This window comes from Elephantulus edwardii, unplaced genomic scaffold, assembly GCF_000299155.1.
Source record: "Elephantulus edwardii isolate Elephantulus edwardi_28Jun2011 unplaced genomic scaffold, EleEdw1.0 scaffold00022, whole genome shotgun sequence".
Taxonomy (NCBI): Eukaryota; Metazoa; Chordata; class Mammalia; order Macroscelidea; family Macroscelididae; genus Elephantulus; species Elephantulus edwardii.
Genome location: NW_006399772.1, coordinates 16173902 through 16186862, shown reverse-complemented (window position 1 = coordinate 16186862; position 12961 = coordinate 16173902). Strand labels below are relative to the sequence as shown.

The window sequence follows — 12961 nt, the reverse complement described above, 5'->3', positions numbered from 1 at the left end:
ACAACAACAACAACAACAATTTTCGGTAAGACCCCTGTGATCTCTAGTGAGATGGTGTTTTGACTACAGAAATATCTCACAAATCAATAACGTATCAAATCATATTTTATAAAATCCATTTTAAAGTTAATCACTGCTGAAAAGTACCCTCAATTACATTTTGACATTTGTACTAATTGCTTGTTCAGATACTAGTTTGTCACTAGAAAGATTCTGTTTGCACTACTGCAATGAGATCATAAGTTACAAAGAGAAAAACTTACCAAATAATTGATGACATAAAATCGGTCATACTCTCTGTTCTTAGGGTTGATCCTCCGATGCTGTTTTTTTCTCATATGGTCTTTAAGTGTATTTTTATCCCTGAAGGTCTTCTCACAGTATAAGCACTGCAAGCTAGAAGAAGTACATCAACACTGACAGACTGAACAATCACTTAGGTGGTTACTGCAACCATTGATTAAAATGATATATGTGCATTTTAGGTCATACAGAATCTTTAAATGAGAAGAGATACTGAAAGGTTAGGACAGGTCCTCCTCATTTAAGGACATGGTTTGGTTTCACAGACATGGTTAGGTTTCCAAACTGGTATGATGAGAGTCAAGGGCGGTGCTTGATCTCTGGCGGTGGTTCCTTGCCTCTACCTACCGGCTGCCCTGGATGTCTCAGGATGTGTGTGGCACAGCAAGCCTTCCCCACCAAGGTGGAGTCTGCAGGTGTTAGGAGTGAGGGTGGCTGGTACTTGCTGCTGTCCTCTCTCTATCTCTTGCTGTCAGGGACGCTGTATTGTTCAGGATGACCTTTGGAGGGCGCTCTGGGCCTGGCTCCAACTTTGGGTAGAACCCAGACCATGAGAGTTGCTGTCTGAGAAGTTTTTCAACTTGTCATAAACGTGAAATGTCGGCTAATAAGGTAGTAGATAAGTGAGGTGTAGGTGTATAATTACCCATTAAAGCAGAACATCGCTCTGTAACAGTCTTGTCAGAAGCACACCTCGCTTTGTTTATTTGCTGGGCGGTTTGATGTAATAGAGTTTATTTTTGTAGCTGGCTATGTTGGTCAACTTGGCTTTTTAAATAAAACCGTCAAAACAGCTAATATCTACGAACCATTTTGGGCTTTACTAATTAAAAAGTGGTTCTAAAAATGAAAATGTAGGTATGTTCTTCAGAAAATGTGTTAACCTCCTAAAGTCTTACATAAAGTTGACTATGCAAGTCTGACAATGTATTTATTTTACTACATGTGTAGAAACACTACAGGGATAAGGAAAAGAATTCAAAATGAAGAATTCTGGTGTGGGGAGGGATTGGGTGGAGATACAAATGAGGAAGGAGATCTTACACAGCATGACCCAAAGCAATGAAGAATGTTCTAGTTCTTGGGTTAGCGTAAAGGATATTCTTTGTATGGTTCGAAAGCATTTTGATATACACGATATATTCTATTTTAAAAATTTAAACACTAAAAGACAACATGATCTAGACAAAATGAGAAGTGTCACACAAAATGTGAATTTCTTCATATGACAGATAAGTTCCGGAATCCCTTCTTGCTATGAAATTAATTTATAAAAAAACACAACAGAACCAAAGATTAAAATAGCCCCAAACCATGTTTCCTAAACCAGCACTTACTTGTCAAGCTTTTTCTGTAATGTATATAAAAATTCATTGCAGTTTACAATGTTGTCTGGCAAGCCCATGTTGAAAGCATGTTCTCTGGCCATGTGGTTCAAAAGAACAGATCTAAGGAAACATTTGAGCAATCAGCATTATTTAGAATCATTTAAGAAAAAAATCATCAGGCTAGGAATAGCATTTGTGTAATGTTGTTATGTAACATTAGTGCTATTATCTGATACAAATTAATAATATTATATGGAATACTTAGAACATGTAAATGCATAGGATTAAGAGTTTATCACTAGTTACCATCAACAACAAAGAAGAGAAAATGGGGATTAATTACTTAAGGGAGACTAAGTTTCTCTTTAGAAGGATGTTTTCATTTGAAAATGGATAGTGGCAATGACTGCCTAACATGCTAAATATAATTAATATTATATTAATATAATATTAATAACTGTACACTTAAAATGGTTCAATTTTGTATATTTCACTACATACATATACACACAAAAATACTACAATATTAAACCTAAGTCTATTTGGGGCAGCTTTTGAAACTTATTCCTCTGTTCTGAAATTACAGCCCATTTTAAAAATTTTTTTATTATTTTTGTGTGTGTGTGTATGTGCCGTCAAATCAGATCTGACTGGCACAGGAGGAGATTTCCCCTCCTTCTCCGGCAGAGCATCTGGTGGATTTGAACTGCATATCTTTGGGAATGCAGTGCAGCTTCTTGCCACTAGACCACCAGAGCTCCCCTACAGCCCATCTTTTATGTAAGACATATTAAAAAATAAAGGCCTGATGATATATATAAAGGCACTGAGACGAATACATTTATAACTATCAGTTATGGATGTTCTGATGATCTCTCAAACAAAAAACCGTAGCATTCAATGAGACATAAAATGCACACCTGTTACCGGAGAATTCCACATTGCAAAACATACAAATGCCATAAAAATTGGTGTCATTTCTTTCTTGCTGCTGCTGTTCCAGAATTTCTTTCTGTAAAGTAGAAACAGATTTTTTTTCTTTTTTGAAATGTTGTCCTTAATAAAGGCATAGCTAACAAATGAAAAATGTCATAGGCTGGACTGGATGAAACTGGGGTGGAAAACTGAGAGTATGTGACAGCTGATAACATTTCAAACGTCTCTCTTTATTCTTAACCTTGCATCACAACTCCAAGTGTCTGCATTGCTAACTGCCTCCAGAACACTCCACAGACCGGAAGGAAACTCCGAGCCCACAGTGTCTTGGGATCCTTTGTCTCCTCCTTTCTTATGGTCTTGTCTTTTGCCAGGGGCTTCCATCACACTCTTTTAAAACCAAAAATACTACTGGGGAGAATCTTTCATATATTTTAATTTGAGGGAAAGTTTATAAATCATACTGATTTTCTATTCAATCACTCATATACACTTTGTTTTATAACACAGTAATTACAATTTATTTGATCAGCCTATACATTTATAACAAAAATAACAGATGAATATAATTAATGAATTACAATGTTGGATTAATATATAGTACAGTGCTTTTTCTTCATTGAGGATGTTTGTTGCTTTTGGGTTGGGTTGTTTGTTTTTTTTTTGTGGAAGGTAAAATAAAGATAGATTCATTAGAAAGTTACATCTCAAAGGACAGACCTGCCTTGTATAAAGGAAATATGGAGGAAGCTCTGTGTGGGTGTGTTTTTTCTTTAAATTATTATAAATTTTAATGCAAATTTATAGAGATTTTGGACTTCCATTCATTCATTGTTGCACTTTTCTCCCTGCTCACCCTCCCTTCCAGTTCATTCTTCTCTTTGAAAAGTAAAAGAAAAATTCTTCAGTGGGGTTTTTGATTTCTTCCTTTTTCTAATTTTCAGTTTAGTTTATAATCTAGTTCTGATCAATTTTTCATTTAAATTGTCTTTCACCTACTTTCTCTACTATAGCTGATGCAGGACAGAGAAAGTCATAGAGCCTGGGGGAGCCCTGGGTATTTCTGATAGGGAGCTGCAAGCACCTTGGTGTCGCTGGGGCCTAAAGCTTAGCATCTGAGTGCAGTGAGAATGTGAAGTTAGTAGAAGATTTACCATCTTATAAGCAACTCAGTTTATATCTTGCAGGTCAGCAGTAGCTACTTGCTGTTAAACTTGGGGCTACAGTCACATTATTACATTGGCCGATTTTTTCCTGAGAAGGTCCTCATTGTAGAAGGCATATACCGTCTAGATTCATGGCATACACCAAAGCCTACTTTGCAAAGACAAGTGCAGGCTCCAGTGGAGAGGGAGGTCAGTGTTAAAATTTTCTATACTCACACAAAGGCTTTACTGCAATGACTCTGATACCACCTTTGCTTTCTAACATATGCATGAGCCTCTCAGCATTTGGGGATGTAAAACACACACCCCCCAAAAAGGACATATAATACATGCAAAGCAATCATGTCTTAATGCTGACTTAATGATAACTGGAAGTATGCTGTGTAAGTAAATTTTTTAGGTCACAGAAATGATAATCTGGCATTGAAAGGGTTAATGTTTTACATGCAATTGTTTCCATGACATCTGTTTTTCTGCATTTCAAATTCAGGACATAATTTTGCCTGTTCTGGATGATGCAGTGCCCTCCAACGAATAAATATTATGATATTGTATGATAATGCAAACAAACATATTTTACCTTCAGGATCCCTGGGCCATTACAAATCTCTCTTGAACTGTTGTACACTTCGGGCTTTGCATTTCTTCCCTGTCTTTTATGACCACCTGTGTTTATTCTCCTCTTACTCACTGGAGCTTTTCATCACTGTTAGTGATCTACTTCTGTACCCACCAACTGGCTCCCCCATCTACACCTCCTTTCCATCTGTCATCCTCTGCTTAGGCCTCCTGTTCTTCTCCTTAACCTAGAACAAAACTACAGACACTCCCACTACCCAGCTAAGGAAAAAAGAGATAATTAATTCTAAGAATTAAGTCAAGGCTCTTTGGTACCCAGTATCTTCCGTGGATGGGCTTTTGCCTGTTCTTTTCATCTTGCGGGGACACTTCTTTGTCTCTTATTTCTGAGTTCTTTCTGACTTGGGTCTAACATTGTCAATATCTTTTAAAATTTTTTTTTTTAAAAAACAACCCTACCCTATAACTGGGGAGCTCTGATGATCTGGTGGAAAGCTGTGCTGGAATCCCAGAGACCCAGGGTTTGAACCCATTAGCTGCTCCATGGGAGAAAGACGGGCGATTTCTTAGTGTGCGATTAGTGCCCCTAAAAATCTGCTGGAGTAGGTTCTGACTCAATGGCACAAACAACAACAACAACAATAAATATATAATAGCAGTATCTAGAAATAGGGTAAATACAACTAGTACTAACAAAGCCTTAAGTAACAAAGAATGGCAAAGTATTCACAACATTCCGTACCTGGCTCACATCTAGCCTTTCAACTCTCCTTTCGTAATATCTCTCAATATAGACCCTGTGTTATAAGAAAAGAAAGACCACGGACTGTGATTGACTTATTCAGGTATTGTTATTCTCAATAGCAGTACTCAGTTATAGATCTTGATTTACCAAGCCATTCCCATGCCTGGGATGATTGTTCCCTCTTCCCCCCATTTTTGCCTAGTGGTTTTTTCTCCCTTAGTCTTTAAGGTTCAGTTCAAATTTTATGTGATGGGAGGGAGGAGCAATGGATGGGCGCTCTGAAGATGTGTATTTCCATCCTGTTTGTGGGATTAGCTCTTGGGGAGGTCTTGAGACAATCATCTTTCCAAGACTTAACTTTTTTCTTTGTAAAATGAGGAGATGACTCAGGTAACCTCTAAACAGTAAATGAAACACTACAAATCATAAATGTGGTTGTCTCGGGCGATTTTTGTGCTTGCAGTGGTATTTCTCCCTTTTGCCAGTTTGTGGCATTCAATTGCCACCTAGATTTCTTCAAATACTCAGTGTGGTCTAGTCGGTTCTGACTCAGAGCTGCTCGTCCACCTGTCTTCCAAGGGGCCACTGGTAGATTCATATCTCCAGAGAAGCGGGGCCTTTGGCCTAGCAGTGCAAAGCTCTAAGCAACCAGAGCTCCCTTAAATGGTTCTGTTTTCAGGAAAACTATACCCATTTCTCCCTATCTTCCCCAAAAGACCCCTTTTTAATTCTATATGCATACAGTTTCTTACTACTCAATAAACAGCACATCTAATGTTAATACCACCAACATGTACTATGCCACCAGTACTCATTTCCTTTCATCAGTGACTCATGGACATTGACAAGGACTAGGTTTTAATTGCATTTCGTGGCTGAAAGGATGGACTGGTGGATAAACACATGTATGTGATGAAGCAGCACATTCTTTTTTTTTATTAAATTTTATTTTTATGAACATTTATAGAGATTTTGGGTTTCTATTCATTCATTGTTGCACTATTTTCTCTACCCTCCCCTCTCACTTCGTTCCTCATTTTTTCCCGCCCTTGAAAGTCTGTTTTAATTGTCCCATTGCCACAGTGCTTGTCAAAGTCAGTTCTGATTAATCTCCTTTGTCAGTGTGTCCTTTGCCATTCCCTATCACTCCTCCCTGAGAGAGATTTCACCCTGATTCATAAGGAAAAGGGGATGGCGTATTCTCTTAGCTACTTCCTGAAGCAGCACATTCTTAAGGCTCCTTCCCAACCGAAATCAAAGGGAGCAGCACAGAGCAACCTGCTAGGAATCCCCAGTCCACACACACACCCACCCCTGATGTTATAGGTGTAAGTACACACACGCTGTACATCGGAATGGTCTCTGGAAAGTTAAGCTGACCTCTGTAAAGGCAAGGGGTTTATAACGTACTCGATTATTCCTGATATAAAGGGCTGACACTGAATATTATATGGTTTATATCTAATACACTTACATTTATTCTTCATTTCAGTATGTGGATGGCTGCTAGAAAAACCTTGGCAGTGTTACTATTTTTATGTTGTTTTTGTTGTTGGTTGCCATTGAGTTGGGCCTGAATTGTAGCTGACCTTCCACTGGGTTTTCAAAGGCAGTAAATAGCAGTGGAGACGAAGCTGGTGGATTTGAACAACATATTTCTAGAATTGCAGCACAGCTTCTTTCCACTAGGCCACCAATATTAAGACAAAATGCATCCCGTCCGATCATAAACTCCTTGAGAGCTGAAATGCTGTGTTCACTTTTGTAGCTCCAACGTGCCTAATTAACGGGGGTACACAATAAATGTTAAATAAAGATTCTGTGTTTTCTGTCTGTAATTCCTTAACCCCTTAGAATGATAGTGGCCTAGTCAGCAGGGTGTTGTGTTGCTAACTCAAAGGTAGGTGGTTTGAATCCACCGTCTACTCCATGGGGAAAAGACAGGCAATCTCCTCCTGTGAGATTTACAGCCTTGGAAAATCTGCTAAAGGTTCAGCTATGAGTTGGTTCAGACTTCGTGGCAATGAGCTGAGTAGAACTGAGAAGTAGAAGGGAACCACATCACAACCATGCCCCTACATTCTCTCTCCCAAGGTGGTTAACATGCTATGAGCTCAGAAAATGACAGAGAGGTTCAAAAGCTGTTGTGTTCTTCCACAACTGCTCTGTTTATGAGGTAAGGAGAAAAACCAACCCCCAAAACACCACCTAAAATCTAGCAGCTACTAAGCTGGCTCCAACTCATGGCAATTTAATGAGTATGGAGAATCGTGCCTTGTAAAGTTTTCAAGGCTGTGATAGTCAAGGACTCAATGCTATTCAATGCTGAGGTTTTTCAATGCTTGGAAGCAGACTGTCAAGTATTTTTCCTGAGTTATCTCTGGGTAGGTGCGAATGATCAACCACTTGGGTAACAGTCAAATACTCAACCTAAGGACTACAGGGGTAAGAAAAGGAAGTCTTTAACTTTTTTAAAGATGGACATATGTTGATAACTATTAATTGGCCATTAATGAGGAAGAAAGCTAAATGAGGCTAGTTGGCCAATTTTTTAAAAAAGGATGTTTTTTTCTTCTTTTCTCTTTTTCTTCATTCTTGGCTTCCTTAATTCTTCTCCTTTCACATAAAATTTGACATTTATAGGACTAGTTATAGCATATATTTAAAATAACTTATAAACAGTAAGTCTTACCAAGTTGTGTCAGGAAATCTGAAGGACAACCATCTGGCCTAGAGACTAGAAGAGATCTATATATGTTCCCATTCCAAAGAAAGGTAATCCAGCAGAGTGTGGAAATTATCAAACAATATCATTGATATCACATGCAAGCAAAATTCTGCTGAAGATCATCCAGAAACGTCTGGAATAGCACATCAACAGAGAACTGTCTGAAGTGCAGGCTGGATTTAGAAAAGGCCATGGCACTAGGGGTATTATATAGTTAATGTAAGATGGATCTTGGCTGAAAGCAGAGACTTCCAGAGGAATGTCTATCTGTGTTTCATTGGCTTTTAACTGTGTGGATCACAACAAACTGTGGCTGACTTTGAGAAGAATGGGAATCCCAGAATATTTGATTGTGCTTATGTGAAACTTATACTTGGACTACGAGGCAGTTGTCAGAACAGAGTAAGGAAACACTGCAAGGTTCAAAATTGGGAAGGGTGTGCGTCAAGGATGTAGCCTATCTCCGTATCTTTTCAATCTATATGCAGAACAGATTATCTGGGAGGCTGGGCTCTAGGAGGAGAAAGGTGGTATCAGGATTGGAGGTAGACTCATCAATAACCTGCGTTATGCAGATGACACAACCCTGCTTGCTGAAATTGAGGACCTGAAGCGTTTACTGCAGAAGTTCAAGTATTGGAACCCTCAATATGGATTGAAGCTCAACATCAAGAAAACAAAGATTTTCACCACTGGGCCATTGGCAGCATTATGATAGAAGGTGAAGAGATTGAGATTGTTGACAGCTTCAGTTTGCTTGGCTCAATAATGAACACTTTTGGTACCAGCAGCCAGGAAATTAAAAGAATTGCATTGGGGAAGTCTGCTGTCAGAGACCTCTCCAAGGTACTGAGGCGCAACTATGCATCAGAGAGCTGGACAATGACTAGGGATGACAGAAAGAGAGTTGATGCCTTTGAGCTTTGGTGCTGGAGAAGAGTATTGAATATACCATGGACTGCTAGGAGAACAAACAAGTTCGTCATGGAGAGAGTGAAGCCAGGCTGCTCCTTGGAGGGAAGGATTCTGAAGCTCTGTCTGACATACTTTGGACATGTTGCAAGATGGGAGCAGCCCTTGGAGAGGGGCATCATGCTTGGTAGGGTAGAGGAACAGAGCAGGAGAGGAAGACCCTTGATGAGCTGGATTGATTCCTTCACTGGGATAATGGGGTAGGTATGTCAGTGACAATAAGGTTGGCACAAGATAGAGCAGGTTTTACGGCTGTTGTACAGAGTCGCTATGAGTTGAAAGTGACTCAAAGGCACATAACAACAACTCCCTATTCACCCCAAGCTAATCTTAGGAGACAATCCATAGATAACACCATAAAGAAAAAAGTGCAAATAAAAAAATCCTTTGGCTTCATTGTTTTCTTAAAAAAGAACAAGCTCATGCTGGGCAGATAGACTAGATTTTTCTCATGGATTTACAAAATAGAGGGACGAAGAGAATGTCACAGACGTTATATGTCTGAACTTCTCAAAACAGCTGATGAAATCGGATAAAATTTTCATTACAAAATAGACTTGGATAAAAACTACAGTTGTAAGGACACAAGACCAGCTTATGATGTATCAGGCAAAGAATCATAATAATAAGGTCTATATTTGTCTAATTGGTATAAAAGGTCAAGTATGGGAGCAAGGAGGTCAGTGCCTAGTCTTTCATCTTTATTTATAGGCTGAGGCAGAAGAAACACTAATGAAATAGCGAAACAACAGACGGCACTCAACACAGTCATCAAGGGCAGACATATAGGCAGAAAGTGAAAATGTAAGTTAGGCTGAAAATTACAGACATCAGCCCATTTGGGAAAGGACAGCATAGAAAATGTTGATTAAGATAAGAATTTGTACATAGGAAAGCTAAAACCTGATGTTGACAATGACAAATTAAATATTAACAGCTTGAGTCATCACAAAGTAAAACTGTGCACCACCGAGTCGGAACTGACTCACAGCTGACCCTTCAGTGGGTCTTCAGAGGTAGTTAACCACATGGGGAGACTTCCCATCCTTCTCCCGCAAAATGATTCTATTCACTGTAACAGGAAAAACTCCACAACCACATGTTACAAGACTCATTAACAACTTGCGTTATACAGATGACACAACTTTGCTTACAGAAAGTGAAGATGACTCGAAGCATTTGCTGAAGATCAAAGACTGCTGCCATCAATATGGATTACATGTCAACATCAAGAAAACAAAACATCTCACCACTGGACCGACAGGCAGCTTGATGAGAGATGGAGAAAAGATTTAAGTTGTCAAGGATTTTGTCTTACTTGGATCCACAATCAATAACCATGGCAGTGGCAGTCAAGGACTCAAAAGAACATGTCGTTTGTTGTTGTTATGTGCCATAGAGTTGCTTGTGACTCATAGTGACCCTATGTACAAGAACCCTAAACGTTGCTCTGTCCTGTGCCAACCTTGCCGTCTCAAGCACACTCCTTGCCACCACCCCCATCACAGAATCGATTAATCTCATCGAGGGTCTTCCTATCCTTCGCTGCCCCTCCACTCTCCCAAACATGATGTCCCTCTCCAAGGACCAGTCCCTCCTTGCAACATGCCCAAAGTATGTCAGACGATGCTTCAGAATCCTTGACTCCAAGGAGCATTCTGGCTTCACCTTCTCCAGGACAAAACTGTCTGCTCTTCTAGCAGGACAAAACTGTCAACACTCTTCTCCAGCACCATGGCTCAAAAGCATCAATTCTCTTTCTATCATCCCTAGTCACTGTCCAACTCTCCAATGCTTAGCATGTAACTGCGAAGAATATAGCCTGGATCAGACGCACCTTAGTCTCCATCCTGATGTCATTGCTCTTCAGTACTCTCGAGAGGTCCCTCACAGCTGACTTTCACAATGCAATTCATCTCTTGATTTTCCTGGCTGCTGTTACCAAAGTTTTGACTGTGGAGTCAAGTAAACTAAAACTGTTAACTATCTCAATCTCTTCACCATCCATACTGATGCTGCCAATTGGCCCAGTGGTGAGAATCTTTGTTTTCTTGATGTTGAGCTTCAATCTGTATTGAAGGTTGCAGTCCTTGACCTTCTGCAGCAAGCGCTTCAGGTCCTCCTCATTTTCAGCAAGCAGTGTTGTGTCATCTGCATAACACAGATTATTGACGATTCTTCCACCAACCCTGATGCCACATTCCTCCTTATAGAGCCTAAAGTCTAGGATGATCTGTTCTGCATACAGATTGAAAAGGTATGGAGATAAAATACATCCCTGACGGACCCCCTTCTTGATTTTTAAAGCATGTAGTGTCTCCTTGCTCTGTTCTGATGACTGCCTCTTGGTCCAAGTATACATTTTGTATTAGCACAGTCAAATGTTCTGGGATTCCCATTCTTCTCAGAGTCATTCATAGCTTGTTGTGATCCACCCAGTCAAAAGCCTTTGCACAGTCAATGAAGCACAGATAGACATTCTTCTGGTATTTTCTGCTTTCTGCCAAGATCCATCTGACATTAGCTATAATATCCCTAGTACCATGACCTCTTCTAAATCCAGCCTGCACATCTGGCAGTTCTCTGTTGGCATATTGCTCCAATCATTTTTGCATAATTTTCAGCAGAATTAGCAGAGAATGAAATTAGCAGAATTAAAAGAGATGGTGCATTTGGAAAATCTGCTGTCAAGGACTTCTCCAAAGTGCTAAGAGCAAGGATTCTAGTTTAAAGACAGGCACGTGAGATCCAAGTCATGATATTTTCAATTGCTGTGTATGCATCTGAAAGTTGGACAATGAACAAGGAAGACAAAAAGAATTGATGCCTTGGAATTGTCAGGCTGGTGAAGAGTATTGAAGAGACTGTTAAAGAAGAAAGACTTATCAACAAGTCTTTAAAGAGACTTATAAGTCTTTAAAGTCTTATAAGTCTTATAAGTCTTTAAAGAGACTGTTAAAGAAGAAACATCTGTCTTAGAGGAAGGGCAACCAGTGAATTGTCAGCTGATGTAGACATTCAAAGCTTAAATTGCTACACTTAATCTTTAATAGTTAATCTGCTGGAATGGCAAAGTTTAACAGGACAAGTAATAAATGTTGGAGATGATGTCATGAGATAGGAACTCTTATACACTGTTGGGATTGTATAATGATACAACCACTGGAAGATAGTTTGGTGCTTCCTCAAAAAAGCTGAACACAGACACTCGATATGACCCACCTACTCCATTGCTTTGAATATAACCCAAGAAAAAGAGAACAAAAGGTCAAATGGAGACTTGTACGCCAATCTTAGTTTTCTTGATGTTGAGCTTCAATCCATATTGAAGACTGCAATCCTTGATTTTCTGCAGAAGATGCTTTGGGTCCTCCTTGGTTTCAGTGAACAAGATTGTGTCATGCCAATGTTGCAGGTTGTTGATAAGTCTTCCTCCAATTCTGATGCCATATTCCTCCTCAGAAAGTCCAACCTCCTGAATGATCTGCTCTGCGTATAGATTGAAAAGGTATGGAGACAGGATACGTTCCTAACACACTCCTTTTCTGATTTTGAACCACGCAGTGTTTCCTTGCTCTGTTCTGATGACTGCTTCATGGTCCAAGTATACTTTTCACATAAGCACAAACAAGTGTTCCAGTATTCCCATTCGCCTCAAAGTTAGCCACAATTTATTGTGATTCACACAGTCATATACTTTTGTGTCGTCACTGAAACACAAACATTTTTCTGGAACTCTCTACTTTCAGTCGAGGTCTGTTCTCGCACTGACCCTCAAAAACAAGCTTATCTTCATGCCGTTTCATGCACCGTAACTCAGTGAAAGCCGTGGGGAAGACCTAATAGGGACACAATGATACAGTCCAGATACCTGCTTCCTTGAATGGAGGTTGAGAATTTAAGACCTCACAGAAAATTCATAAGAGTCCTCGATCTTCCCTACTTACGGCTTTGGTCAATACTGGTGTATGTGGTGGTGGCGCATAATAATCTTTATTTTGCCCTTTTAAATTTTACTTTGCCAATGTATATATGGAGCCACAGTGTTCAGAAAATAAGGAGATATCTGGGTGATACTCTCACAAAAACATTGTAATCTTCAACATGAGCTGGAGCCTATACGAAGTCACTAAATTCTTTCTGAGGAATGATGACTCAAGAGACCAGTCACACATAAGACAGAAGAATCCACGTACAAAAAAAA

General features: G+C 39.5%; 1 protein-coding gene across 1 annotated transcript in view; it reads right to left on the bottom strand.

Moving 5' to 3' along the window:
• Window positions 1-12961, bottom strand: part of ZNF277 (zinc finger protein 277) — a 60172-nt gene that overhangs the window by 17835 nt on the left and 29376 nt on the right. The window contains exons 4-6 of the mRNA XM_006882644.1: window positions 2552-2643; window positions 1641-1751; window positions 264-396 (exon numbers count right to left, since the gene is read on the bottom strand). Coding sequence (XP_006882706.1) covers window positions 264-396; window positions 1641-1751; window positions 2552-2643 — 336 coding nt within the window. The remainder of the gene's footprint in view (window positions 1-263; window positions 397-1640; window positions 1752-2551; window positions 2644-12961) is intronic.